We start from the raw sequence: 27,831 nt of genomic DNA, 5'->3' as shown, positions 1-27,831 counted from the left end.
ATCCTGGAATGGTAGGTGCCTTGGAAGGGTCCATGTGGGAGATGAGCAGGTCCAGGCTGAAGGAGTGTCTGGGCAGGGCCCAGTGGGAGTAGGGAATGGGGCTCCACGTGCCTGGAGAGCAGTTGGGACCCAACTGGGAGGTGCTGGTGACTCCGGCCGGGGATCGAGTCCCAGAGCCAGGTTTGGAATCGTTCTCCCCACCCCCAGCTGCAACCTTTGGGACCTCAGGCCACCACCTCCAGATTTCCGGGGGAGAAATCCAACTGGTGGCCTCAGGGATTGCAATAATCAAACCACATTATTACACCTGATTAATGCAATTAGAGCTTGTGCAGAGATCAGATTTATTGAACTGAAGTACGGGAATGTGGCCAGAGGAACAACCCAGTGACTAGTGGGTAAGACTGGGAAGGGCTTTGCTGATGCCCAGGGTGGGACTGACAGTCCAGAGTCTGGTGAGGCTGGATTTGTGTGGGATGGTGGGGAAGAGAAGAGGGAAGTTGAACTAATGAAATGAAGAAGGAAGGAAGGCAAAAGGGATCTGAGCCCTGTTTTCCCCAGGGACACACACACAGAGGGACATGCTGGAATGGCCCTTTATTGCTCCCTGGTGGGATCCAGGGTCTCTTGGTGGCTTCAGTAGGTGCTGAAGATGGCCTGGATGTGCTCCCAGTTTTTTGGCCTGTAGGTTCCGACCCCTGTGGCAGAGGGATGTGTGAGGGTGGGACGTGGAACCCCCCAGCATGACCCCCCACCCATCCCAGCTGCCCACCTTGCTGGAGGGGACTCCAGCAGCTGAAGAACTGCCAGTATGTCCTTTCAGTCTCGTTGCCAGCCAGCCCGTGGATGGAGACCACGAAGGGACCCAAGTGATCGTAATTCACTGTCTTGAAGCTGCCGGGGAGGTGAGTGTGCTCAGGGCTGGGTGGGGGACGGAAACCCCTCCCCTTGTCCCCCACCCCGTCCCTCTGGCTCTCACCTAAAGATGTGGGGCTTTTCATCCCGTGCCACCTGCAGCACCCGCAGCAGCCTGGAGCCGGGTGGGACACACACCGAGGTGGAGTAGTGGAAGTAGTTCTTCATTGTGTTGGTGATGGAGTACTGCACCGTGAGGGGGGCTGTGGGGGAGGAGAGGGGCAGGGTGGGCAGCTGGAACACTCCCACGGAGAAAGGGGCAGGAGCACGGTCCCTGTGGGGCCTGGGGGGCTCCGGGTTGGAATGCCGTGTGTCACCTGCACTGGGGACAAGGGCAGCTGTCGGCTCGGGGGCGTTTGGGGGGGGCAGCACGGCCCTACCTGCGTTGAGGTAGGATGTGCCCACGAGGCCAGGCAGGACCCGGGCGATGGCCATGGGCTGTGTGTACTCCTGCTCGTGGGTCTGGACCACGTGGAAGGCCTGGGCACGGTCCCACCTCCGAGGGGCATAAAACTTCCTTGAGGACTCCAGAGCCTGCAGAGGAGGCAGGAGGTGGCACGAGCAGCCCAGGGGCAGAGCTGTGTGGCCGTGACCCCCCAGCCCCCTCCACACCTGTATGGCCAGCCCCCCAGCCCCCTCCACACCTGTATGGCCAGCCCCCCAGCCCCCTCCACACCTGTATGGCCAGCCCCCCAGCCCCCTCCACACCTGTATGGGCAGTCCCATGCTGGAGAGATTCCCGATCACGCCTTCCCCCTTCTCCTGCTCGTCCAGGAGGCCGTTGGTCACATTGCCCAGTGCCCACTGAATCAGGTGCTCCTGGTACGGGGCCGTGTTGTTCTCACACACCAGGGCCAGCACCGCCATGGCACGGGTGTCTGTGGGATCCTGGGGTCACTGCCAAGCCCTGGGTGGGCAGCAGGACTGTGGCAGTGCAGGGGGCTCAGCAGGGCTGGAGGGGTCCCTTACCCACATCGAGGTGGCTGTCAGGGCTCAGCAACTCCTTGGCCAGGGCCACGGCTGCACCTCGGTCGTGTTCCTTCACCACACACAGGGTCAGGATGTCCAGGCTCCTGTTGTACCAGCTGATCACTGCAAGGCAAAGAGGGGTGAGCTGGGAGAGTGGCACCCCCGGCCCCCTGTGCCCCCTGCCATCACACAGTACCGTTGTGGGTTATCTCCTCATGCATTTTCTGCTGCAGGATGGGGATCAGGTTGATGGGCTCTTCCGGGGCAGGGACCTGCCGGGGGTCCTGGCAGGACGAGAGGAGGGCAAGGATGTGCTCAGCCACCTGTCCTGAGGTCATGGCTGTGGGGACAAGAGGACACCGGGAGCGTGGTGGGATGGGACCTGTCCCCCCGGGAGCCGGCAGTGCCAAACCTGAGGAATCTGATCCCCCAGGATCAGGGGCCCCCCTCATTCCCTTCCCTACCTTTCTGGGCTCTCGTCACCACCTCCTCCTTGATCTCCTGGAGCAGCAACCTGTAGGTGGGACTCTCGATGTCCGCCCCAAGCAGGTTCATGGCCAGCAGGACGCTGGGGTTCGAGCGTGCGTGTGGCTGGATCGACTCCTCCATGCGCCGCAGCAGCTCCCGGACCAGCTGGTCACAGGAGGCCGTAGCCCAGCACCCCTCTGGCCCTGAGGGCAGGAGGTCCCCGGGACCCCCATGTCCCATCCCCTCCTGCCCCTGTAGTGTCACCGGGGTGTCTCCAGTGCCCCTGCAGGAGGAGGGACACTGACCACAGCCCTGTGTGACAGTGCCCCAGACCAGGGCCAGCAGGACCCCGAGGCCAAAAGCCACTCCTGGCATCCTCTGCCCTTGGGAAAGCTGATCCGCTCAGGGCAGCAGAGACCAGGGGCACTTGTCTCTCTGGGCCTCCTCCTGGCTTTTATCTGCTCCTGGTGCCATCCTTTGGTCACCTGCCCTGCCACACCTGCCCCAGCACTGCCACCTCATCTGTGTGGCAATGGAAGCAGCTGGAGGGTGTCACTGTCCCCATGGCTTGAGGAAGGGAGGGTCCTGTCTGACTGGTTTGATGTCCTGGATAAGATCCCCCATCCCAGAGATGGTGGAAGGTTTGTGGATGTTGTTTTTCAGGGTGTCAGGAAGAGTTTGGATCCCGTCCCTCCCAGCTCCTTCTGGAGACGGTGTCCATGGAATCCTGGAATGGTTGGGGCTGGAAGGTGCCTTGGAAGGGTCCATGTGGGAGATGAGCAGGTCCAGGCTGAAGGAGTGTCTGGGCAGGGCCCAGTGGGAGTAGGGAATGGGGCTCCACGTGCCTGGAGAGCAGTTGGGACCCAACTGGGAGGTGCTGGTGACTCCGGCCGGGGATCGAGTCCCAGAACCAGGTTTGGAATCGTTCTCCCCACCCCCAGCTGCAACCTTTGGGACCTCAGGCCACCACCTCCAGATTTCCGGGGGAGAAATCCAACTGGTGGCCTCAGGCTGATCCTAATTGGGATTGTAATAATCAAACCACATTATTACACCTGATTAATGCAATTAGAGCTTGTGCAGAGATCAGATTTATTGAACCTGAAGTACAGGAATGTGGCCAGAGGAACAACTCAGTGACTAGTGGGCAAGACTGGGAAGGGTTTTGCTGACACACAGGATGGGACTGACAGTCCAGAGTCTGGGTGAGGCTGGATTTATGTGGGATTGTGGGGAAGAGAAGAGGGAAGCTGAACTAATGAAGAAGAAAAGAAGGCAAAACAGGATCTGAGCCCTGTTTTCCCCAGGGACACAGAGGGACACGCTGGAATGGCCCTTTATTGCTCCCTGGTGGGATCCAGGGTCTCTTGGTGGCTTCAGTAGGTGCTGAAGATGGCCTGGATGTGCTCCCCGGAGTGTGGTTTGTAGGTTCCGACCCCTGTGGCAGAGGGATGTGTGAGGGTGGGACGTGGAGACCCCCAGCATGACCCCCCACCTTCCCTGACTGCCCACCTTGATCCAAAGGTTTCCCAGAGCTGAGGAACTGCCAGTAGGTCCTGTCATTGTCACTGCCAGCCAGCCCGTGGATGGAGACCACGAAGGGACCCCAGGACGTCTGCTCCGTCCTGAAGCTGCCGGGGAGGTGAGTGGGCTCAGGGCTGGGTGGGGAGATACCAAATCCCCCCCTCTGGCTCCTCTGGCTCTCACCTAAAGTTTTCGGGATCCATCTCCTCTGCCCTCTCCAGCACCTCGAGCAGTGTGGAGTCCCCTGGGACCGTCACCGAGATGCTGTAGTGCCAGGGGATTCCCTGCAGGTTGTTGGTGATGGAGTAGTGCACTGTGATGTCCTGGGACTCCCGTGGGGTCTGGGAGGCTCCAGGTGGGCTCATCATACCTGTGGGAACCCTGCGTGTCCCCAGGCTTGGGCACAGATCCGTGGGGGCACCGCAGTTCAGCGTGGCCGCATCCAGGTAGGACGTGCCCACGAGGGCCGGGAGCACCTGGGCGATGGCCATGGGCAGCTCGAAGGTGTGGTTGGTCACCACGGCAAAGGCCTGGGCACAGTCCCAGTCCCGAGGGGCGTAGAAGTCCCTTGAGGCCTCCAGTGCCTGCGGAAGAGGTGGGAGGTGGTGTGGCCAATCTGGGACCGGGACCGGGTGGCTGTGACGGCACGTTCCCCACCCCCGTACCTGCAGGGCCAGCCCCATGCTGTAGATGTTCCCGATCAGGCCGTTCCTCTCCTCCTGCTCATCCAGGAAGTCGTTGGTCACCGTCCAAACTGCCTCGTGGAGCAGATCCCGCACCTCCGGGTCCTCCACGCTGTCGTGGGCGCACAGCAGGGCCAGCACCGCCACGGCGCGGGTGTCTGCGGGTCCCGGGGTCACTGCCGAGCCCCGGAGAGCCCCCCGGAGCGGGAATGTGGGAGCAGAGGGATCTCTTACCCACACCGATGGGGCTGTTGGGGCTCAGCACCTCCTTGGCCAAGGCCACCGCTGGCCCCCGGTACCCGTCTGCCCTGGCCAGGCACAGGGCCGTGGTGTCCAGGCTCACGCTGAACAGGGTGGTTTTGGGATGGCCCTTGTCCTCTGGAAAACAGAGCAGTGAGATGATGGGATGCAGGGAGGTGGACACCCCCCAGGGCCCAGCGTACCCAGCTCGGCCATCTCCTCATCCGTTTTCTGCTGCAGGATGGAGATCAGGTCGATGGTCTGTCCCAGGGCGTGGACCTGCCGGGGGTCCTGGCAGGACGAGAGGAGGGCGAGGACGTGCTGAGCCACCTGTCCTGAGGTCATGGCTGTGGGGACAAGAGGACACCGGGAGCGTGGTGGGATGGGACCTGTCCCCCCGGGAGCTGGCAGTGCCAAACCTGCGGAATCTGATCCCCCAGGACCAGGGACCCCCCTCATTCCCTTCCCTACCTTTCTGGGCTCTCGTCACCACCTCCTCCTTGATCTCCTGGAGCAGCAACTTGTAGCTGGGACTCTGGGTGTCCACCCCAAGCAGGCTCATGGCCAGCAGGATGCTGGGATTCGGCACCTCTCCGGGCTTGATGGAGCCCTCCATGCTCTGGAGCAACCGGCAGACCAGGTCCTGCGGGGCCGCTGAAGGAGAGGGAAGGTCACCGGGATCCCCCGGCCCATCCACGGGCTCTCCGGAGTCTCCACCCTCTCCCACTCACCGCAGTGCTCCGTGGCCGTGCAGCCCAGCAGGGCCAGCAGGACCCCCGTGGCCAAAGCCAGGCCCAGCATCCTGTCGGGGCGCGCTGATCCGCTCGGGACGGCACAATCCCGCGGGAATTGGTCTCTCCGGGCGTCCTCGCTGCTTTTAACTGTTCCCAGGGACCTCCAGCCGCCCGTCCTCCCACGGTGCCAGCGGCTTATCTGTGTGTCCAACTGTGCCCGGCCGGGGAGGGACAGGGATTTTCCACCTGGGATCACTGGGCACCGCTTGGGCCAGATCCATATCCATGAGGCTGTGAGGCTGGCTGGGGTTCCCAGCAGGAACCTCCTTCAGTCATCCACCCAAGGTCCTGGAAGGCCCAGGAGGTCTGTGCTGGCTGGACTCTCTCCAGCTGTATCCCACTCGGGCTTTCCAGGAAACTCCAGCCCTGTTGATCTAACCTTGGTACCGGGAAAAACAGTGGGGAAGGACGTACTGGGCAGTACTGGGAAGCAATCCAAGGATTATTCTAGCATCAGGTGCGGGAAAACAGAGGGAAATTCCTGTCTAACTGGTTTCTTATCCCGCTACCATAAGGTCACCCAGGTGATGGGGAGGCACTGCACGTAATTTTGGGGATTTTAGAAGGAGTTTTGCTCCGGCCCCTTCACAGAATCCTTCTGGAGAAGGTGTCCAGCTGTGGGATGGGCAGGGACAGGGTGTGCTGGGCAAAGAACTGGCTGCTGTACTGGTTTCACTGGGATAGGGGCCATTTTATTCCAGGTACTGGGTTTGGATTCAGGCCAGGGATGCTGTGGGTCACACATGGACGAATTGGTGTGTTGTCACCGAGGACTCTGCAGTGTCCCATGGGAGAATCCATGTTTCCCATGCTCTGCCAGCCAGGAGGTGACACCATCATCATCCTCCTCACAACATCATCCCCGTGTCCTGCTTGGCCAACAATCTTCCATCTGCTCTGCTCCAGGGGGGCCTCCCGTGCCCCCCGGGAGCCCCTTTGTCCCCCTGAGCACTGGGGTGACCTGGGGCTGGGATGTCACACGGGAGTCCTCCCCTGCAGGGCTGTGACATTGCACAGCCACCCCCTGGCTCCCAGCAGGGTCCTGGCAGATTCCCCTAAGAAGGGGAGGTGACAGCCCCAAAATGCCTGAAAATTCACGAGGGGGGTGTGTGTAAAACACTGCAGAGTTCCTCATTTTTATGTATATTGGGAAATAATAGTATTTTATTTCAAAATCGATTTCAGAATAAACTCCCGTGTCTGGTGTGTTACAGACAGGACTTTATTCCACAGGAAAGTCTGAACGTGGACCTGTAGGGTTTGGAAATACAAACCAAACGTTTGTGTATAGAAATAAAACAATAAAGGACTTGGAAATGTGCCAGGTGACCTGCGTGGGGGAACAAGAAGCAGCTCTGCGTGTTCAGATGTTTGTTCTCTCTCCCCTCGCTGTGACTCCCCAAATCCGGGATCTGAGCCGGGATTTCAGGGGGGCTCATTAATTAACCCGCGGCGGCTCTTTGCGCTCAGTGCTGCCGTCTGCGGGGAACGCCCGGCACTGCAGCTCGGGAACGGGAACGGGAGCGGGAATGGGAGCGGGAATGGGAGCGGGACCGGGACCGGGAATGGGAATGGGAACGGGAATGGGAACGGGAATGGGAATGGGAACGGGAATGGGAACGGGAATGGGAATGGGAACGGGACTGGGAGCGGCACCGGGAATGGGAGCAGGACTGGGAATGGGAGCGGGACCGGGAATGGGAACAGGACCGGGAATGGGAGCGGGACCGGGAATGGGAACAGGACCGGGAATGGGAACGGGACCGGGAATGGGAACGGGACCGGGAATGGGAGCGGGAATGGGACCGGGAATGGGAACGGGACCGGGAATGGGAGCGGGACTGGGAACGGGAACGGGACCGGGAATGGGAACAGGACCGGGAATGAGAGCGGGAATGGGAACGGGAGTGGGAATAGGAGCGGCACCGGGAATGGGAACGGGACTGGGAGCGGGACCGGGAATGAGAGCGGGAATGGGACGGGGAGCGACACCGCCCGGGGATGAACCGAGCGGGGCTGCCCGGGCAAGGAGCGGGGGGTACGGGGGGCTCGGTGTCTCGGCTGAGTCTCGGTGTCCCTGATGGGTCTCGGTGTCCCGGCGCAGGGATCGGTGTCCCGGGATCGGTGTCCCGGATGGGTCTCGGTGTCCCGGCGCAGGGATCGGTGTCCCGGGATCGGTGTCCCTGATGGGTCTCGGTGTCCCGGCGCAGGGATCGGTGTCCCGGGATCGGTGTCCCGGATGGGTCTCGGTGTCCCGGTGGGATTCCCGGGAAGGCGGCGGCACCGGGAGCTGAGGGCTCGGGGCACCGGAGGCTCCGCTCGCCCACGCAGGTCCCGGGGCGTCACCGTCGGGGGGATTCTGCAGGGGACAAAGGGGACATGTTGGGGAGAGGGCGGACATTTTGGGGTAAGAATGAGGGAATCGGCGGTGGACAGGTAGGGAAAATCCCAGCCTGGATAAAATGGATAATAAAACCCACCTGGGAAATCAGAGCTGTTCCAGCAGCTTTTCTTCCCGTTGCTCCCCAGGTGTTTTCCTTATTTTCTGGTTTTCAGAAAGGAGCGTGGTTTGGGATGGCACAGCTGTGCAATTTTTTGGTCAGTTTTGGGTCAGTTTTAGGTCATTTTTTGGGGGAGACTTGGGTGAGTTTTGGAGCTGCTTTGGGGGGAGATTTGGGTCAGTTTTGGGTCATTTTTTGGGTGATTTGGGTGAGTTTGGGGTCAGTTTCGGGGATGATTTGGGTCATTTTTTGGGTCATTTTTTGGGAAGATTTGGGTCAGTTTTAGGTCAGTTTTTGGGGTGATTTGGGTCAGTTTCTGGTCAGTTTTTGGGGGTGATTTGGATCAGTTTCTGGTCAGTTTTTGGGGTGATTTGCGTCAGTTTTGGGTCATTTTTTTGGGGAGATTTGGGTCAGATTTGGGGAAGATTTGGATCAGTTTTGGGTCATTTTTTGGGGAGATTTGGGTCAATTTCGGGTGATTTTTTGGGGTGATTTGGGTCAGTTTCGGGTCATTTTTTGGGGAGATTTGTGTCAGTTCTGGTCAGTTTTTGGGGTGATTTGGGTCAGTTTTGGATCATTTTTTGGGGGAGATTTGGGTCAGTTTTATGATAATTTTTTTGGGACATTTGGGTCAGTTTTGGGTCATTTTTTGGGGTGATTTGAGTGAGTTTTGGGTCTTTTTTTTTGGAGATTTGGGTCAGTTTTGGGTCATCTTTTGCGGCGATTTGGGTCAGTTTCTGGTCATTTTTTTGGGGTGATTTGAGTCAGTTTTGGATATTTTTTGGGGGTGATTTGGGTCAGTGGTTTCGGTCATGTGGCAGAGACGCCCCCCTTTAGGCGGGACGAGGCCGCGATGCTCGACCAACGCCTTTGTGCCGGAGTGTAACATTTACAATGTATTAATTGCAATAGTTATAACATATGTCCCTCCTCCCCCACTGAATTATCTACGCTTTTATAATATGTATGAAAAGATGTTATGCATATGCGTAAAATATATAATACGTAAAATACGAAATACAAAAACTAATACTTCTTTGCTATAATGTTCAATTATTTTAATCATATTACACAATTAATTACTTACAAGAATATTAATATTAATCATTTCTCAATAAAAGCATTTTTTACTTCAAACTGTGGAAAATTAAAATTAATATACAATAATTAATGCTTATACAGCAACAGGTATTATAGGAGAATATATCATAACTATTAGGATGTAGTGCATATTAGTATATGCAAATATATTGAGAGTAGTGGTGGGGGGTGGCCGCCTTCCACGGGTCGGGAATTGTGCAAGCAAGACCTGTTATTCCTCCTGTGCGTGTGTCGGTTTGGCAGGGCTGGGAGAAGGAGGACTCGTGCGGGCACCTCCAGAGACAGCGGGAACGGGAGCGTGCTGCGGAGAAGGAAAATTCCAGGGGGTGGGTGCCGAGAAATTTGTCCTTCCCTCGCCCTGTGCTCTGCACTCAGCAATGGGTCAAGTGCAGAAGTTTCCAGGGGACCACCCTAAAAATAGCCAGTGGGGATCATCAAGTTTTCCAGCCAAGGAAAACAAGGACAGGGATGAGGGAATCGGGTTCCAATTAATAATGATTTGGTGGGTGTAGGACTGATTTCTATATATGTTACACGTCCTTCTTCTTCCTGGAAAGATTTTAAAAGTATTGTCTTAACACAACTAAATTGGAGATTTTGTATTTGAGAGGAAATGACGCAAAAGAAACGCAGGGAGAGAGCATGAAATCGTCCTGGAATCCTGCAGTTGATTTGGAAGGGACCTCAGGGATCATCTCCTTCCACCCCCTGCCACGGGCAGGGACACCTTCCCTAGACCATCCAGCCTGGCCTTGGCCACTTGCAGGGATGGGGCAGCCACAGCTTCTCTGTGCCAGGCCACCTCCCCACCCTCCCAGGGAAGAATGTCTCCTTATGTGCAATCTTTCCCTTTCTTCCCTGCAGGAAGTGGGCTGGGACAAGGGAATTGGCTCCCACGAGGCCGAGGATCAGAGCAGGCTCTGCACAGGGGACAACTTCCACTTCCGAACGGGGAAGGGCACCTTCGTCCCCACCCCCGGCACCGGGACGGAGTAACATCTGCCTGCAGCTGGCTGGAGTTCCCCTTGGCTCTGGGCTTTCTGCCCACGGGCCGGGGATCATGGCCAGAGTCCTTCAAACCTGGGCAACAGTGGCCTTCACAGCATCCCCGCAGCCCGTCCAGGGCAGGCTGCTGCCCATCAGCAGGTGGCTATGGAAGTGACGGTGTTTAGGGAACGCTGATTGTATTTCCCAAACTTTGGCAACGCGGTCATTAAAAAGAGAAAAATAAAAAGTCTGTGGAAATGCCCAGCACTTGGGAGCTTGCAGGCTCTGGGTTAAACTTGGCTCTCTAATGTTAAAACTGTGGTCGAGGGGCGGTGCCCGATCAGGGCCAGCGGCGGGGCCGGACGGGGCCGGCCCGGGGGTCCCTTCCCCGCGGGGTCGCAGCCGCGGGACCCGCCCCCGCCCCGCGCGGCCCCGCCCGGCGTTGGGGGCTGCGGCCGCTCCCGGCGCTGCCGAGGCTGCCGGGGAGGGACCGGCCTGTGCTGGGGGCACGGGGGTCGTTCCTTGAAAGGGTTTATTTGCCAAGGCAATAGGTGATATAGACGCGCGCCGGCCGTGCCCGAGAGGTTACATTTTATAGCATTATCCATCCAATCCCAGATGTGTCCACCCTTTGGCCCTTCCTCTGGTCCGCCCCGGGCCCTCCCCCTGAGAATTGGGTCTGGGGTCTTTTTGGGACCACTTACTTCATCATCTTCAACTTCATCAGAGTACAAAGGGTACATTGTTACCTAGTTTTTGACCGTACTCTGTGGTTTAGGCCCTGATACGCTGTTCTCCAAACAGTCTAGGCCTTTGCCTTGACAAAAGACTAAACACTGCTACTGGATTCAGAGGTAGGTTGATATAGAAGGCATAGAATGGGGTAAGAGGGTTAGGGAATGTGTAAACAAGGGAAAGGAACAAGGCACAAAGGGGTTTCTGCTTTTAAAACCTACCTATAAAATTTATAAATCTTACAAATATTAGAAAAATAAAAAAACCATTAGGGGCTTAAGGCATCACTTGGGTTCGAGGGCGGCAGCGGGAGCGGCGCTGCGGGGCGGGACGGGCGGGAGGGGCCGGGGGAGGGCGGGGAAGCCGCGGCGGGGCCCGGGGGCTGCAGCTCTCTGGCTTCCCGACTGGCTTTGCGGACATTTGCCACCTTCGGAGGAGGCACAAATCCCCGCGGAGCTGAGCGAGGGGTGCGGGGAGCGCAGCGAGCTGGGGCGGGGCTGTGACCAGGGCAGGGTGTGCGCAGTGCCCCAAAACCCGCCCGGAGCAGCCCCAGAGCCCAGAGCGAAGCGCCGCGGGATCGCGCCGGACCCGCCCCTCCACCCGCCCAGGCCCGCCCCCAGGCCCGCCCCCAGGCCCGCCCCCAGGCCCGCCCCCAGGCCCGCCCCTAGGCCCGCCCAGCCCCGCCCCACGACCCGCCCGGCCCCGCCCCTCGACCCGCCCCCCGGCTCGCGCCGGCCCCGCCGCCCGGCCCTGCCCTGCCCGCCCCCAAGAGCGCCGCCGTCCCCGCTGCCCGCCTCGCTCCCCTTATCCCGGGAGAGCTCCCGGCCGGGCCGTGACCGCGGAGCTCCCACCCGCCCTTCCCCGGCCCCAGCAGCGCCCGCCGGGGCTGCGGCGGCGGCGGCGGGAGCCGCGCTGAGGGAAAGGGGGGCGGGGCCGCGCCGAGGGGCGGGGCCGGGTGAGCGGGCGGGGCCGCAGGGCCGGGCGGGCTGGGATTGGGCGGCGGCGCTCGAGCGCTGATTGGGCAGCGCTGCCGGGCCGCGGTATAAAGGGCCGGCGGGGCGGGTGCGGGCGGTCGCGTGTGAGGGCTGAGGGTGCGGCCCCGCTGCTGCCCGGGCTGCGGAGGGGAGAGCGCCTTGGCCGCTGGGTTTGTGACCGGGGGAGCCGGGGGGCGTCTAGGGGCGCCTTGTGCTGGGCAGCGGGGGCCCAATTAAGTTTTATGGCTTGTTTTTCTTTTCTCTTCAGGTCATATTGACCTTACACTGTGTTCTCTTAATCAGCTCGAATCATTTTCTCAGTTTATCCCACTGTGCTCTCTAGCAAAACTACTGCCCTTGGGATGTGCAGGGGGAGGAAATGTTGGCCCCGTGTGGGCTGGAGCAAAGGTGTGTGGGTGCCTGTGTGTGACAGCCGTGGGTGTGCAGGAAGGGGGTTCTGGTGCCATTGGAGCTGCCAGGGAGCCAAAAGGGGCACAGTTGTCTGAAAAAGGCAAAAAGTCTCAGCCCCTGTTGACACCTGTACCAAAGGAGATGCAAATTTTCCCCTTCTTGGTTGCACAAAGCTCCCAGCAAAGGAAGTTTTAGATTCCAACTCCCCTTTATGCTAAAGGTTTCCTTGCTCTCTCAGCAGGATGTCGAGTGCCACCGTGTCCCTGAGGTCACCCTTTCTGCTGTTGGGAGAGCACGAGGTGGATGGAGAGGATCCCCAGGCATCTGCAGGCACAAGGGACTCGCACAGCTGTGATTTTCCTCCAGCCCTCGTGAGAGGGACTTTCAGGGTACCATGGGTCATGTGCCAGCTCTCCTGCTGGAGCTTTTGTCTGCTGTATTTGAACACAAAGAGTAGAACTAAAGTCAGGTCTGTTCTGGAGCCTGTTCCACTTGTGCAAAGCTCCTTCCCTCTGCTTATTTTCTGTTCTGGAAAGCACAGTCTGGGGTTCCTGGGCACTTGGTATTAAATGATACCATGGAAGTAATTTTGTAGTGAAAGGGGAAAGGAGCTGTCTGTGGGAGGTCAGATGTCCCTGATAAAAGCTTTATGCTTTTTCACTCAGTAAACTCTTAAAATATCTTACGGTGTGTAGGAATGCCTGGCTTCTAAAACTCACCAGCTGAGTCTTAGAGGTTTCTTTGCAGAGCTGATTTCAGGCAGCAGAATTGCCCCCCAGGAGGGACTCTGTGCCTGCTCTCCCGTGGCTCCAAGGGATCTCTGGCCCTTCACGCCGGCACCGAGATTTTCTCGGGAAGGGCCTCAGATCCCCGGGCCAGTCTGGGACACAGGCAAGATCCCCCTGCAGTTTAGGACCAACTTGCCCCCCCTGTAGGGACAGTGCTGTGGGTGCCCCCCGGGTTGGGGCACCCCGAGGACTCCAGCGCGCACCGAAAGGATTATTCGGGGAGATCCTCGGGGTGCCCGGCCCTGGGGAGCTCAAAGCAAGGTCCCTGCCATGGATTCAGGTATTGCTGAGAGTATCCCAGGGGTCCCTGTCCCTGCTAGACAGGGAGCTCTCTAATGGGCTGGAATTGGGTGATAAAAGTGGTGCTCCAAGTGCCAAAGAAGTGTGGGATTGGGATTAAGAAATGAGCGGTGAGGGTCCAATTGGCTGTTTTCTCTGGAATGTGACTGTGAGAGCTGCAGGAGTGCCAGGTGTGTGTTCCAGTCCCCAGCATTTGGTTTGCACCTGTCCTGGTCAGACACAGGTCCAACTTCCTCAGTCCTTAACCCAAGAGAGGGAGAATGAAGGACTGGCAGTGTTCAGGTGATTGGTGTGACAGGGGTCAAACTGGAAAACATTGGGTGATTCCTCAGTTTGTCTGTTTGCCAAACTTACCCAAACCTGTGCTAGGAAGACATGGAGTGTAAAAGTTGAGGCAGAAATGGAATTGAAAATGGGAATATTGACACTGTAATTGCTGAAACTCAATGTGTCCAAGCAGCAGCTCTTGTTGTGCAGGGAATAACTCCTGTCAGCAGCAAGGCCCCGACTGAAGTGGCAGCTGCAGCTGTTCCTGTGGTGTGGGCCAGTGGAACTGCAGGAGAGTGGAGGAGGGCAGAACCTGTAGGTATTACCCCTGGTGTGGGATCTCTCCTGGTAAGGCCAAGCCAGTATCCTTTAAAATCAGAATGGCAGCTTGGATTGGTTGCAGGAACAGCTGAATTTGCTCCTCCTGGTTTGCTTGTAGGACGTGAATGCAAGAACCTGCCAAGAAACCAATGGCCAAGATGATTGATTAGTGCAGGACCTGAGAGAAGCACCTTGAATGACAACCTCGAGGAGTTTCCAGTACTGGATTGCAAAGATGGCCTTTGCTGCATGTCCTTGAGCAAGGAAAGCCAAGAAACCTTTGCTTTGGAAGGAGAAAATCTGGAAAGCAGGAAGGAAGCACAGAAGCCACGTGACTCCCTCCCTTGAGTCCCCAAACAGATCCTAAACTGCCTCCCTGTGAAGGGTGGGACCGGGCGTGGCTCTGGATTTGGCTCCCTCTGCATGTTGGGGGGAAGACTGGTAGGGCTAACTGTTTTCAAGTAACTGTAATCATTTGCTGCCTTGGGTAGATGGTGCAAGGGTAGCCTTTAAGCAGCTAAAGCATTCCCTGAGGAGAGCTCTGGGTCTGCCAGATCTCTCAGAACTGTTGGAAGCATCTTTGGTGGGGAGGGCAAACAAAGGACAAGGTGTGCAGTGACCCCCCTGAGAAGGGACTTTGAGTCAATGGCTTCCCTGCAAGTGAACTTTGTGGGCTGTTCCCCCTGTAGGGCAGGTGATGTTCCCAGCTACAGTGATGGGAAAAATGGTTAAAAGAAAGCCCCAAAAGCTGGAAATCCTCCTGGAGGCTCTTGGCAAAGAGAGTTTCCTGCGTTCCCCCTGCAAGAAGGACAGTGATAGCTTTTGAGTGCTGGTAGATGCTTTGAATAGATAGCCTTGAGTGTGTCCTTGTTGCCCCAGTAGGCCTTGTCCGAGTCCCCATATTCCAGGAGATGTACATATTGAAGTTTGAAATGCTCTTCCTAATCCTTTGTTGTCTTGAGGCTCTCCCCTCAGGAACTGCAGGAACTCCTGGTGCCGCCTGGGCCGATGGATTGGACGCCCCAGCCCCTCCGTTCCTGCCCAGCCCCTGGGGCCGTGTCCAGTGGTGGCACTGCCAGCCCTGCAGGGGAAGTGGGAAGGGCCTTTGCAGGTCTTGTGGGTCACATTGATAGCAGGTAAAGTTGCAGTAAAAGGACCTGGGGTCTGTTCTCCTTGAGTTCAGAAAGCTCCTTTTGGTTGGTGAGCAGAACCAAGTGGATCCTTCAGAGTTCCCACCCGTGTTTGTGTCTCAGCCTGTGTTAGGATTCAGGGCTGTCAGTTGTTGTCACTGAGGAGTCAAACTGTGCTTTAAATAATGAGACCCTGGCCTGGTGGCCCAGTGTCAAGGCAAAAGGTGGAATGATATCTGAGTGTTGAGATGTAACAAGAGCTAATCCTTTTTGCAGTGGGATGGAGCCTGGAAAGTGCACAGAGCTGAGCCCAGGGATTGAAAGGGACCAACCAAAGGAGGTGAAGAAACAAAGAAGAAGGGAAGTGAGGCAGCAGCCAAGCAGCACCAAGTTGCTGTGTAAGCAGGTGAGTTGCCTTGAGGTTCCTCAGGCAGGCCCTGAGGACTTGGAGGGCTCCAGACAGAGCAGAGCTGGGAAGGCCCTCAGTGAAGCCCCTTGGAAACCTTCTAAGGGTAGGTGTGTATGGTGATAAGTGTTGGGAAATGCCCTGAATGTGGAACAGGAATGCAGGGAAGGAAAATGAACCCTCTTGTATTGCTGACCCCTCCCATCATCTGCAGTGGGGACACCTCTGTGTGCCCTTTGGGAGCTGATTGCCAGGGCCCCTGGTGGGCTGGAATGGTTCAAGAGCATAGGAATCAAAGATTGCCTGGCTTCTAAAACTCATCAGTTGAGTCTCAGAGGTTCTTGTAAGAAATTTTAGGTAACACCTGAAGTTTTGTGTGTACTTCTGAGTTCAGTTGGAAAGAGATTGTCCAGGGAACAGGAATGTTTCTCATTCCAGGAAGTTGCCCTTGATGAACTTCGCATCTGAGCTGATGCCCTTGGCAGGAGAGGTGCTCAGCAAGGAGGCTCTTTGCTGCTAGGCAGGAAGCAAGGCCAGTGCCCTTCCTCCCCAAGGCCCAGCCCAGCAGGGCTGGCAGGAGCTGCTGGTGTGGCTGCTCTTTGGGTTCTCAGCTGTGCCCGTGGGGTGGTGACATCGTGTTCCTGCCTGTGCTCCAGGGCAGCCAAAAAGCCCCAGCCCAGCCCCTGGGTCTTTCTGGGAGCCTGAGCTATTGTAGCACTGGGGATGGGGGTTTGGGTTTTTGTTTCCCTAAAAGTAGAACCATCTCTTATTTCACAGTTGTTGTTGTTTTGATATCTTAATTAATTACAACTTTAGAAGAAAACCTTGTGTAACTTAGGAACTGACTTGCACTGGTTCCACTGAAAGTGCCAAGGAGTTGTAGTGTCCACTGGATTGTTTGTATTGAAGCAGTTTGGTGTTTACAGAGGGATAATAACTCCTGTCAGCAGCAAGGTCCCGACTGAAGTGGCAGCTGCAGTTGTTCCTGTGGTGTGGGCCAGTGGAATTCCAAGCAAATGGACAAGGACAGAAGCTGTAAGAATTACCCCTAAGCCAGAGTCTCTCCTGGTAAGGCAAACCCAGTATCCTTTAAAATTAGGAAGCCAAGCTGGATTGGTTCTAGTAAGAGCTAAATTTGCTGATCATGGTTTGATAGTAGAATGTGAATGCAAGGAGCTGTAGAGAAAGCAAATGGGAAAGATGATTGATTGCTGGGAGCAGGGGCTGGCAGACAGTGGCACTGGCTGTTTGGTTGTGGTTGGGAATGAGCAGCTTGACCTGCCCAGGGTTGTCTGTGCTGGGGGTGGGTTTGGGTCCTGTGTGGCCACAGGTCTGTGCAGCAGCTGGAGCCTGGGCAGGTTTGGGTCTGTGGTGTGCCAGGCTGCTGAGTGTGTTGTCCCTGTTTCCTTGGAGTGTCCCAGTGTCCCTGCTTGGCTGTTTGTTGCCCTGCAGGCAGAAGAGCCCAGGCCTGAGATGGCTGAGTGTTGGTGTGAGCCACAGTGGGTGTCCCTGCCCTCGGGACAGTCCCCAGAGCTGCCTTTGGCATCCCCTGCTGAAGGGTGGGAGCTGCCCAGAGCCAGCAGCATCCAGCTGGAGGATCCAGGAGGATGCAGCTCCTGTTGTCTGGGAGGTAAGAGGTGGGGTGCAGGAGCTGGCAGGGGTGTTTTGCAGGCAGAGGGAGGGCAGGAGCAGGAGAATTGCAGGTGCAGCAGCTGGGTCAGTGCTGGATGGAGTCAGGCTGGGAAAGGGCCCTGAGTGTCAGGGCAGGGGAGAGCCCAGGGTGGCCCTGGGAGCCCTGGGGCTGTGACCAAGTGCAGTGGGCAAAGGAAGGGGCACTGGAGAGCTGGGCAAACAGCTGGAGGAGTTGCAAGGGGAACCAGGAGACTGGAATGCAGGAGCAGCAGCTCCCTGTGTGTGTGTGTAGAACCAGGTGTTCTGCAGCCCCAGTGAGGTGGGAAATGAAGCTCAGGAGGCTGGGAACGAGTCCCACACACTGGTTAAAGTGGGATGGACTCTTCCCAAGTGTCTGAAAAGCTTTTCTTTACTGTTGCTTTTATCAGTTGAAAACTGGAGTGATTGTTGAGGTGTTGGCACTTGTTTTCCTGTGTCTTTGGTGAGGTGTTGACTCAATACCTTCCTTGGAGCTGCTGTTGGATGAAGAGGTGCCCCCAATTGACCTGGAAGGTCCTGGTTTTCTTCCCTGCTTCTCCCAGCTTGTCCAGGAGATGGAATTCCAGTGCTACAGTCTGGGTGGGTCGTGGTGCTCCCAAAAGGAGCCTTTGTGCCTTCAGGGCAGGTTCTGGTGCCCCTGGAGCTGTTGGGAGAAGCGGAGGGTTGGCAGGGAGAGGCCTGGAATGATGTTGTTGTGGCACAGAAGAAATGAGCAGTGATGGTACAATTGGCTATATTCTCTTGAATGCAATTATAATAGCTCTAGGAGTGCCAGGTGTGTGTTCCAGTCCCCAGCATTTGGTTTGCACTTGTCCTGCTCAGACACAGGTACAACTGCCTCAGTCCTTAACCCAATAGAGGGAGAATTAAGGACTGGCAGTGTTAACGTGATTGGTGTGACAGGGGTGAAACTGGGAAAACATTGGGGAATTGCTCAGTTGGTCTATTTGCCAAACTCACCCAAACCTGTGCTAGGAAGAGACTTCCTGAAAAACTTGAGGCAGAAATGAAATGGAAAACAGGGGCTATTTAAACTGTAATTGCTGAAACTCAATGTGTCCAAGCAGCAGCTCTTGTTGTGCAGGGAATAACTCCTGTCAGCAGCAAGGCCCCGACTGAAGTGGCAGCTGCAGCTGTTCCTGTGGTGTGGGCCAGTGGAACTGCAGGAGAGTGGAAGAGGGCAGAACCTGTAGGTATTACCCCTGGTGTGGGATCTCTCCTGGTAAGGCCAAGCCAGTATCCTTTAAAATCAGAATGGCAGCTTGGATTGGTTGCAGGAACAGCTGAATTTGCTCATCCTGGTTTGCTTGTAGGTCCTGAATGCAAGAACCTGCCAAGGAACCAATGGCCAAGGGGATTGATGAGTGCAGGACCTGAGAGAAGCACCTTGAATGACAACCTTGAGTAGTTTCCAGTATTGGATTGAAAAGATGGCCTTTGCTGCATGTCCTTGAGCAAGAAAAGCCAAGAAAGCTTTGCTTTGGAAGGAGAAAATCTGGAAAGCAGGAAGGAAGCAAAGAAGCCCCGTGACTCCTCCCTGAGCCCCAGGCAGCCCCTGAACTGCCTCCCTGGGAATGGTGGGACGGGCTGGACTCTGGATTGCTCCCTCTGCATGTGTGGTAAGACTGTTATGCCAACTTTACAGAACAGCCTGTAAGCATTTGCTGCCTTGGCTAGATGGTGCAAGGGCAGCCTTTAAGCAGCTGAAGCCTTCCCTGAGGAGAGCTCTGGGTCTGCCAGATGTGTCAGAAGTGTTGGAAGCATCTTTGGTGGGGAGGGCAAAGAAAGGCCAAGGTGTGCAGTGACCCCCCTGAGAAGGGACTTTGAGTTAATGGCATCCCTGCAAGTGAACTTTGTGGGCTGTTCCCCCTGTAGGGCAGGTGACAGTCCCAGCTACAGGGATGGGAAAAATAATTAAAAGGGAGCCCCAAAAGCTGGAAATCCTGCTGGAGGCTCTTGGCAAAGAGAGTTTGCTGAGTTCCCCCTGCAAGAAGGACAGTGACAGCTTTTGAGTGCTGGTAGATCCTTTGAATAGACAGCCTTGAGTGTGTCCTTGTTGCCCCAGTAGGCCTTGTCCAACTCCCCATATTGCAGGAGATATACATATTAAAGTTTCAAATGATCCTTTTCCTAATCCTTTGTTGTCTTGAGGCTCTCCCCTCAGGAACTGCAGGAACTCCTGGTGCCGCCTGGGCCGATGGATTGGACGCCCCAGCCCCTCCGTTCCTGCCCAGCCACTGGGGCCGTGTCCAGTGGTGGCACTGCCAGCCCTGCAGGGGAAGTGGGAAGGGCCTTTGCAGGTCTTGTGGGTCACATTGATAGCAGGTAAAATTGCAGTAAAAGGATGTTGGGTCTGTTATTCTTGAGTTCAGAAAGCTCCTTTTGATTGGTGAGCAGGACAAAGTGGATCCTTAGGGTCAAGTATGAAGTGGGAATGATATGTCCATGTTGAGATGTAACAAGAGCTGATCCTTTTTGCAGTGGGATGTAGCCTGGAAAGTGCCCAGAGCTGAGCCCAGGGATTGAAAGGGACCAAGCAAGGGAGGTGAAGAAAGAAGGAAGAAGGGAAGTGAGGCAGCAGCCAAGCAGCACCAAGTTGCTGTGTAAGCAGGTGAGTTGTGTTGAGGTTCCTCAGGCAGGCCCTGAGGACTTTGAGGGCTCCAGACAGAGCAGACCTGGGAAGGCCCTCAGTGAAGCCCCTTGGAAACGTTCTAAGGGTAGGTGTGTGTAGTTAATAAGTGTTGGAGTATGTCCTGAATGTGGAACAGGAATGCAGGGAAGGAAAATGAACCCTCCTGTAATGGTGACCCCTCCCATCAGCTGCAGTGGAGACCCCTCCGTGTGCCCTTTGGGAGCTGATTGCCAGGACCCCCGTGGGGCTGGGATCATGGCAGGGTGTTGTAAGCAAGGAATACCTGGCTTGGAAAACTCACCAGCTGAGTCCTAGAGGCTTCTCTGAAGAGCTGATTTCAGGCAGCAGAATTGCCCCCCAGGAGGGACTCTGTGCCTGCTCTCCCGTGGCTCCAAGGGATCTCTGGCCCTTCACGCCGGCACCGAGATTTTCTCGGGAAGGGCCTCAGATCCCCGGACCAGTCTGGGACACAGGCAAGATCCCCCTGCAGTTTAGGACCAACTTGGCCCCCTGGAGGGACAGTGCTGTGGGTGCCCCCCGGGTTGGGGCACCCCGAGGACTCCAGCGCGCACCGAAAGGATTCTTCGGGGAGATCCTCGGGGTGCCCGGCCCTGGGGAGCTCAAAGCAAGGTCCCTGCCATGGATTCAGGCATTGCTGAGAGTATCCCAGGGGTCCCTGTCCCTGCTAGACATGGAGCTCTCTAATGGGCTGCAATTGGGTGATAAAAGTGGTGCTCCAAGTGCCAAAGAAGTGTGGGATTGGGATTAAGAAATGAGCAGGGAGGGTCCAATTGGCTGTTTTCTCTGGAATGTGACTGTGAGAGCTGCAGGAGTGCCAGGTGTGTGTTCCAGTCCCCAGCATTTGGTTTGCACCTGTCCTGGTCAGACACAGGTCCAACTTCCTCAGTCCTTAACCCAAGAGAGGGAGAATGAAGGGCTGGCAGTGTTCAGGTGATTGGTGTGACAGGGGTTAAACTGGAAAACACTGGGTAGTTCCTCAGTTTCTCTATTTGCCAAACTCACCCAAACCTGTGCTAGGAAGAGATTCACTGGAAAAAGTTGAGGCAGAAATGAAATGGAAAATGGGGATATTGACACTGTAATTGCTGAAACTCAATGTGTCCAAGCAGCAGCTCTTGTTGTGCAGGGAATAACTCCTGTCAGCAGCAAGGCCCCGACTGAAGTGGCAGCTGCAGCTGTTCCTGTGGTGTGGGCCAGTGGAACTGCAGGAGAGTGGAAGAGGGCAGAACCTGTAGGTATTACCCCTGGTGTGGGATCTCTCCTGGTAAGGCCAAGCCAGTATCCTTTAAAATCAGGATGCCAGCTTGGATTGGTTGCAGGAACAGCTGAATTTGCTCCTCCTGGTTTGCTTGTAGGACGTGAATGCAAGAACCTGCCAAGGAACCAATGGCCAAGATGATTGATGAGTGCAGGACCTGAGAGAAGCACCTTGAATGACAACCTTGAGGAGTTTCCAGTATTGGATTGCAAAGATGGCCTTGGCTGCATGTCCTTGAGCAAGGAAAGCCAAGAAAGCTTTGCTTTGGAAGGAGAAAATCTGGAAAGCAGGAAGGAAGAAAAGAAGCCCCGTGACTCCTCCCTGAGCCCCAAACAGCCCCTGAACTGCCTCCCTGGGAATGGTGGGACGGGCTGGACTCTGGATTGCTCCCTCTGCATGTGTGGTAAGACTGTTAGGGCAACTTTTCCAAGAGCCTGTAAGCATTTGCTGCCTTGGCTAGATGGTGCAAGGGCAGCCTTTAAGCAGCTGAAGCCTTCCCTGAGGAGAGCTCTGGGTCTGCCAGATGTGTCAGAAGTGTTGGAATCATCTTTGGTGGGGAGGGCAAAGAAAGGCCAAGGTGTGCAGTGACCCCCTGAGAAGGGACTTTGAGTTAATGGCATCCCTGCAAGTGAACTTTGTGGGCTGTTCCCCCTGTAGGGCAGGTGACAGTCCCAGCTACAGTGATGGGAAAAATAGTTAAAAGGGAGCCCCAAAAGCTGGAAATCCTCCTGGAGGCTCTTGGCAAAGAGAGTTTGCTGAGTTCCCCCTGACAGAAGGACAGTGACAGCTTTTGAGTGCTGGTAGATCCTTTGAATAGACAGCCTTGAGTGTGTCCTTGTTGCCCCAGTAGACCTTGTCCAACTCCCCTTCTTCCAGGGGATATAGATATTAAAGTTTGAAATGCTCTTCCTAATCCTTTGTTGGCTTGAGGCTCTCCCCTCAGGAACTGCAGGAACTCCTGGTGCCGCCTGGGCCGATGGATTGGACGCCCCAGCCCCTCCGTTCCTGCCCAGCCCCTGGGGCCGTGTCCAGTGGTGGCACTGCCAGCCCTGCAGGGGAAGTGGGAAGGGCCTTTGCAGGTCTTGTGGGTCACATTGATAGCAGGTAAAATTGCAGTAAAAGGACCTGGGGTCTGTTCTCCTTGAGTTCAGAAAGCTCCTTTTGGTTGGTGAGCAGAACCAAGTGGATCCTTCAGAGTTCCCATCCGTGTTTGTGTCTCAGCCTGTGTTAGGATTCAGGGCTGTCAGTTGTTGTCACTGAGGAGTCAAACTGTGCTTTAAATAAGGAGACCCTGGCCTGATGGCCCAGTGTCAAGGCAAAAGGGGGAATGATATGTGAGTGTTGAGATGTAACAAGGGCTAATCCTTTTTGCAGTGGGATGGAGCCTGGAAAGTGCCCAGAGCTGAGCCCAGGGATTGAAAGGGACCAAGCAAGGGAGGTGAAGAAAGAAGGAAGAAGGGAAGTGAGGCAGCAGCCAAGCAGCACCAAGTTGCTGTGTCAGCAGGTGAGTTGTGTTGAGGTTCCTCAGGCAGGCCCTGAGGACTTGGAGGGCTCCAGACAGAGCAGAGCTGGGAAGGCCCTCGGTGAAGCTCCTCGGAAACCTTCTAAGGGTAGGTGTGTATGGTGATAAGTGCTGGGAAATGTCCTGAATGTGGAACAGGAAGGCAGGGAAGGAAAATGAGCCCTCCTGTAATGGTGACCCCTCCCATCAGCTGCAGTGGAGACCCCTCCGTGTGCCCTTTGGGGGCTGATTGCCAGGACCCCCATGGGGCTGGGATCATGGCAGGGTGTTGTAAGCAAGGAATGCCTGGCTTGGAAAACTCACCAGCTGAGCCTTAGAGGCTTCTCTGAAGAGCTGATTTCAGGCAGCAGAATTGCCCCCCAGGAGGGACTCTGTGCCTGCTCTCCCGTGGCTCCAAGGGATCTCTGGCCCTTCACGCCGGCACCGAGATTTTCTCGGGAAGGGCCTCAGATCCCCGGACCAGTCTGGGACACAGGCAAGATCCCCCTGCAGTTTAGGACCAACTTGGGCCCCCCGGAGGGACAGTGCTGTTGGTGCCCCCCGGGTTGGGGCACCCCGAGGACTCCAGCGCGCACCGAAAGGATTATTCGGGGAGATCCTCGGGGTGCCCGGCCCTGGGGAGTTCAAAGCAAGGTCCCTGCACTGGATTCAGGCATTGCTGAGAGTATCCCAGGTGTAGCTGTCCATGCTAGACATGGAGCTCTCTACTGGACTGTAATTGGGTTCTAAAAGTGGTGCTCCAAGTGCAAAGGAAGTGTGGGATTGGGGTTAAGAAACGAGCAGTGATGGTCCAATTGGCTGTTTTCTCTTGAATGCAATGGTAAGAGCTGCAGGAGTGCCAGGTGTGTGTTCCAGTCCCCAGCATTTGGTTTGCACCTGTCCTGGTCAGACACAGGTCCAACTTCCTCAGTCCTTAACCCAAGAGAGGGAGAATTAAGGGCTGGCCGTGTTCAGGTGATTGGTGTGACAGGGGTTAAACTGGGAAAACATTGGGGAATTCCTGAGTCTCTCTATTTGCCAAACTCACCCAAACCTGTGCTAGGAAGAGGTGGACTGGAGTCCCTGATCCCCTGGGCAGTTGTCCTGCATGACCTGGGAGCCTCTGGGTTAGACTGGCCTGGGCAGACAGGGAGCAGTTTGTCCTGTGGAGCTGGGCTGGGTTTGTTCAGGATGCCTTGGGAGGCAGGGCTGGAGAGGCTCCTCTGTTGGCTGTAGTGCTGGAAGGTTGTAGCAGCAGGGATGGAGCCTTCGACCTCCTGCTCCCCCCGTGAGCCCCGACGGGACCGTGCCCTTGGCAAGGGAGGGCCCCCCATTGCTGAGCCAGCGGTTCCGGGGCCAGGAGGGATGGGATCAGGATGCCCAGCTCCACCCAGGGCCAGGGCTGCCAGTGTTCAACCATGGAGGGAACTGAAAGCAGAGTGAGATGGAGACCAAGCTCCAGCACAAGGATGGGTGAGAAAAGACCCTGGTCCTCAGGTGGAGCTTTGAATTCCTTGGAAAATGGATCCTGTCAGATGGATCAGGCCCTGGTGGGTGCTGGAGCAGAGGCCTCTGTGATTTATGGTCACCCTGAAAGGTTGCAAGGACAGCAAGTTTTGACTGCAGGATGAGGTGGCAAACCAAGTGAAGTGGTGCAGAGAAAAGCTGAGGCTGAAACTGGTCCTGTGCCAGAGCAGCCTCGTGCAGTGCTTGTTGCTGTCCCTGAGTGTCCCATTGCAGTGGATATTTCCAAGGGGGCCTTGTGCTGGGGAGCACTGGGGGCAGTTCCCTTTCCCTGGGCAGGGCAGGCAGGGCACGTTTCCCCCCTCGAGGGTGGCTCCACAGTCCCCCCCTGTGCCCTGGGAGCGTGGCAGAACACCTGGAGCCACTGTCCTTGTCAGAGAGGGCACAAGGGATGGTTGGATGGGTGAGGGAATGGTTCAGGGAGTACAAGCACCATTAGAATGAGTAGTGCAGCACCTGGAAAGGAAGGGGGGAGTTAATCCAGACCAAATCCAAGCACCTGCCCAACCTGTGATATTTTTAGGAACTCAGAGGTGCTGTGGTCCCCAGGAAGTTTTGCCCAGGACTAGGCAGGAGACTTCAGGCTTGGTCACCCCCAGAGCCAGGTGGCAGCCCAGCAGTTTATTGGTTGGTTTGGCTTTTGGTGACAACCAGGTCCTCCTTTGGGACCAATCCTTGGCCTGGGCCATGAAGTCCCAGGACAGATCTGTGAGTTTGAGTGGGAAATGAGCAGCAGGGAGGGTTGGAGACAGCTCAGGGAGCAATTCAACAGGCTCAGGACCTGTGGCCAATCTGAGCCAGAGAGGGGGAACTGAAGGTTCCTGCCAGTGGTAATGGTGCCAGTTGTAGCCTCTGGCAGAAGTAGGGTGGGAAGGAAGTGCCTTTAGGATTTGGGAATAGGAAGTTACTGGGAATAGGAAGTTACTGGAAGCCAGCCCAAGGTAGCCCCTGTTGGAGAAGGGGCTCTGAGTATGTTCTTGGGCTTTAGTGGAAATCCCCAGAAGGCCGTGGGTACAAAGCTCCTCCAGGGTGCACAGGCCAGGCCCTGCTCAGGAAGGCAGCACCATGGAATGGAGATGGTGTATCCAAGCCAGAGCCAGAGCAGGGGGCGGGGCAGGAGCGAGGCCTCGGGAGGGAGTTGCCAAGGGCCCTGTGGTTGAAGCAACAAGTGTAGATCCCCTGGACAGTGAGCACAAATCACTGGGAAATGGGGAAAAGCCCCAGAGCAAGTGCTGGGAGCAGAGAGGGAGCATGCCTGGCTCACTGCTGGGTCAGCCCCATCTGTCAGTGGGAAGCACTTTGGGAAAGCAGGAGCTTATAACCCGTGCCAGAGGGGGGAGGCAAAAGTCGTCCATGAGCTGCATGAGATGCCCCACCTGTGGGAATGAAACAGGACCATGGGAATATGTTGGTGTGAATAACTGTTAGTGGAGGGAATGCCATTGCCATGTTTGAGCTTGATGTCTTACAGAGACTGTGGGTCCTGGCCATCCTCAGAGCCCTTGTGGTCCCTCTGGGCGATGCTGTTGGCCCGGGCAGTGCCCTGGGAAAGGTGCCTGGGTCGGGTGCCTTGGTTTGATTTGGATGGAGATGGAAAAGCAGCTCCAAACCAGGCCCCCAGGACAAGGTGCCCCAGGAAGCAAATGGCCCTTGGCCAGGGGTCAGTGTCCCTTTGTGCCCGGGGGGACTCTCTGGCAGGGCCGGGGTCTGTCGGGCTCATTGTGCGGGCGGCTGTTGGTGCCCTCAGTGGGATGGGATGGATGTGATTCCAGGGGCTGGGAGCACTGTTGCCATGCAGTGCTGTAGTTTCCCTTACGGTGCTGGGTCCGGGGGGTCTCCCTGGCATCGTTGTCCCCCTGTGTGAGCGGTGCCAGTCCCAGCCCCAGTGTCCCAGCAGCAGGGCCGTCCCCTGGGCTCTGCCTGCGGGGCTGTTCTGGGGAAGTGCTGCCAAAAGAGCAAAGGGATCAGCTGGGGCAGGGGGTGGCACAGTTGGGCATCATCCTCCTGTGGCAAATATTGATCAGGGTAGTAATTTATGAACTGGGCTGAGTGCACGTGCCATAGTGTGTCTACTGTAATAGAAAGAAATGAGGCACAGACTGACCTAACGAGTACCAATGAACTGACCTGGAGGACTGGATTCACATCCTGGATTGCAAAAATTAACTGGATTTTATCTCCTGAATCACTGCAGGGCATCGACTGATGTTGTGCTGGAAAAATAACACACTTCAGGGTAAGTCAACCAGGGAGTTTTTGTAGGTAAGAGCAAATTATTGCCCTGCAACTTTGAAAGAAGCCTTGACTCGATCACCAACTGCAAGCAGTAAATATAGGGGTCAATGAGTGACCTTTGGGCATTAGGTAGAACAACTCCCTGCTCCCCACTGGTGGGACACATTTACAGCATTCTCACCATCTGCTCCCACGTTTTTGAACACTTGAATCCATCCAGTAATCGCAGTAATTGTACTGATTTTATGCACAAAATGGAGTTGTTGTCTATGGGATCCATTCCAGGAGTTGTTTCTCGTGCGTCTCTGCCCTGCCCAGGGATCAAAGGCCCAAAGGGAAAGGATGAGAAGTTCCCTGAGAATTGAGCCCCGGGGCTGCTGCCCCTGAGGAGCAGGGTAAGGGCTGTGTGTGCTCAGGGGCCACAGTTCTGTCTCTGGGGGCAATCAGGATGTGAGGCCTTGCTCCTTTCCTTTTGTATCCCCTAAATCTGTAGTTGAGGTGTTGGATTGTGTTTGTTCAAACTGTTCCTATTATTCCCTGACTAAGGAGGAGTTGTGTCCTTGAGTGCCCTGCCTGTCAGCAAAACACCAGGCCCAAAGGATCCTGGCAAGTGCAGCCCTGGAAGAGTCAGGAAGACTCAAAAATGCCCCAGTTCTCATGAAGCTCAACTATGTAAAACATTTATGAAGCTAAAATTCCACAGCCTTGAGCTGTTGGGTCCCAAAGAGTAGTGGAGGGAGAGGCAGAGAATGCCCCTGCTGCTGGGGCTGAACTGTGTGCAGTGAGGGGGCAGGACTTGGCCCTGATGCCTGAGTGCTCTCCAGCCCCCCAGGCTGGATCCCAGCTGTCAGCCCCTGGCTCCAGCCCTTGAGAAGATGGTGTTCCTGCCAGCCCAGCTGCTGGGCTGGTGGTCCTGGGGGCACCTCCTGCCCTGGCCTGCTGGGAAGGTGTTTGTGCTGCAGCTCAATAAAGTCCCTTTCAGTGGTGATGGTGTCACTTTGGTGTCAGTTCCTCTCCCCTCTTCCCCTGCCCCCGTGGCTGCATCACTGCCTTGTGCCTAAATGAACTCTTCCCCTGCAGCAGTTCCCTGCTGCTCCCGGAGAGGGTGGAGCTGAGGCCCCTGAGCCAAGGGAAAAAGGATCCATCCAAGGCAGGCCCGTGCTCCCCCCCTGCCTTCCTCCAGCCTCCTGTGTTTCCAGTTCCCCTCCCTGCTGGACACACAGCCTGTTCCCAAACAACCCCTGTTCCTGTTCTCTCTCTGTGTCTCCCCTCCCAACTCCCCTCCTATGATCTCCAGCTGCCCAGGCCCCTGGTTTTGAGGGGCATTCCTGGGCTGCTGCCCCCCCATTCTTTATAAATGAAGTGCCCAGAGCCCCAAGTGCAGAGAGGTCTGCAGGGAATCAGTGCCAAGAGCTGCCCGTGCCTGCCTGTGTTCCTGCAGTTCTCCTTCCTGCTCTCCCTGGGCTGGAGAGACC

The 27,831-nt window shown here is 56.3% G+C and overlaps 1 protein-coding gene and 3 long non-coding RNA genes across 4 annotated transcripts; 3 read left to right on the top strand and 1 right to left on the bottom strand.

Moving 5' to 3' along the window:
* Positions 1-636: 636 nt before the first annotated feature.
* Positions 637-2,592, bottom strand: LOC113993538 (cobalamin binding intrinsic factor-like). The gene is made up of 8 exons (XM_039389201.1): positions 2,349-2,592; positions 2,081-2,224; positions 1,885-2,007; positions 1,624-1,793; positions 1,296-1,449; positions 980-1,118; positions 773-894; positions 637-698 (listed from the first exon to the last, which is right to left on the bottom strand). The coding sequence occupies exons 1-8, from the start codon at positions 2,590-2,592 to the stop codon at positions 637-639; spliced, it is 1,158 nt and encodes a 385-aa protein (XP_039245135.1).
* Positions 2,593-3,630: 1,038 nt separating this feature from the next.
* On the top strand, positions 3,631-6,910 carry LOC120324809. Its single transcript, XR_005566417.1, has 2 exons — positions 3,631-3,994; positions 4,098-6,910. It is a non-coding gene; the product is annotated as an uncharacterized LOC120324809 (long non-coding RNA).
* Positions 6,911-12,033: 5,123 nt separating this feature from the next.
* LOC120324811 lies at positions 12,034-13,907 on the top strand. The gene is made up of 3 exons (XR_005566419.1): positions 12,034-12,061; positions 12,544-12,771; positions 13,868-13,907. It is a non-coding gene; the product is annotated as an uncharacterized LOC120324811 (long non-coding RNA).
* A 5,844-nt stretch (positions 13,908-19,751) lies between these two features.
* On the top strand, positions 19,752-27,344 carry LOC120324810. Its single transcript, XR_005566418.1, has 2 exons — positions 19,752-19,796; positions 26,203-27,344. It is a non-coding gene; the product is annotated as an uncharacterized LOC120324810 (long non-coding RNA).
* Positions 27,345-27,831: the final 487 nt, after the last annotated feature.

This window comes from Pipra filicauda, unplaced genomic scaffold (genome assembly GCF_003945595.2).
Source record: "Pipra filicauda isolate LSUMZ 115617 unplaced genomic scaffold, ASM394559v2 scaffold714_size134307_pilon, whole genome shotgun sequence".
In the NCBI taxonomy this organism is placed as follows: domain Eukaryota; kingdom Metazoa; phylum Chordata; class Aves; order Passeriformes; family Pipridae; genus Pipra; species Pipra filicauda.
This window is presented reverse-complemented; position numbering and strand designations above follow the sequence as displayed.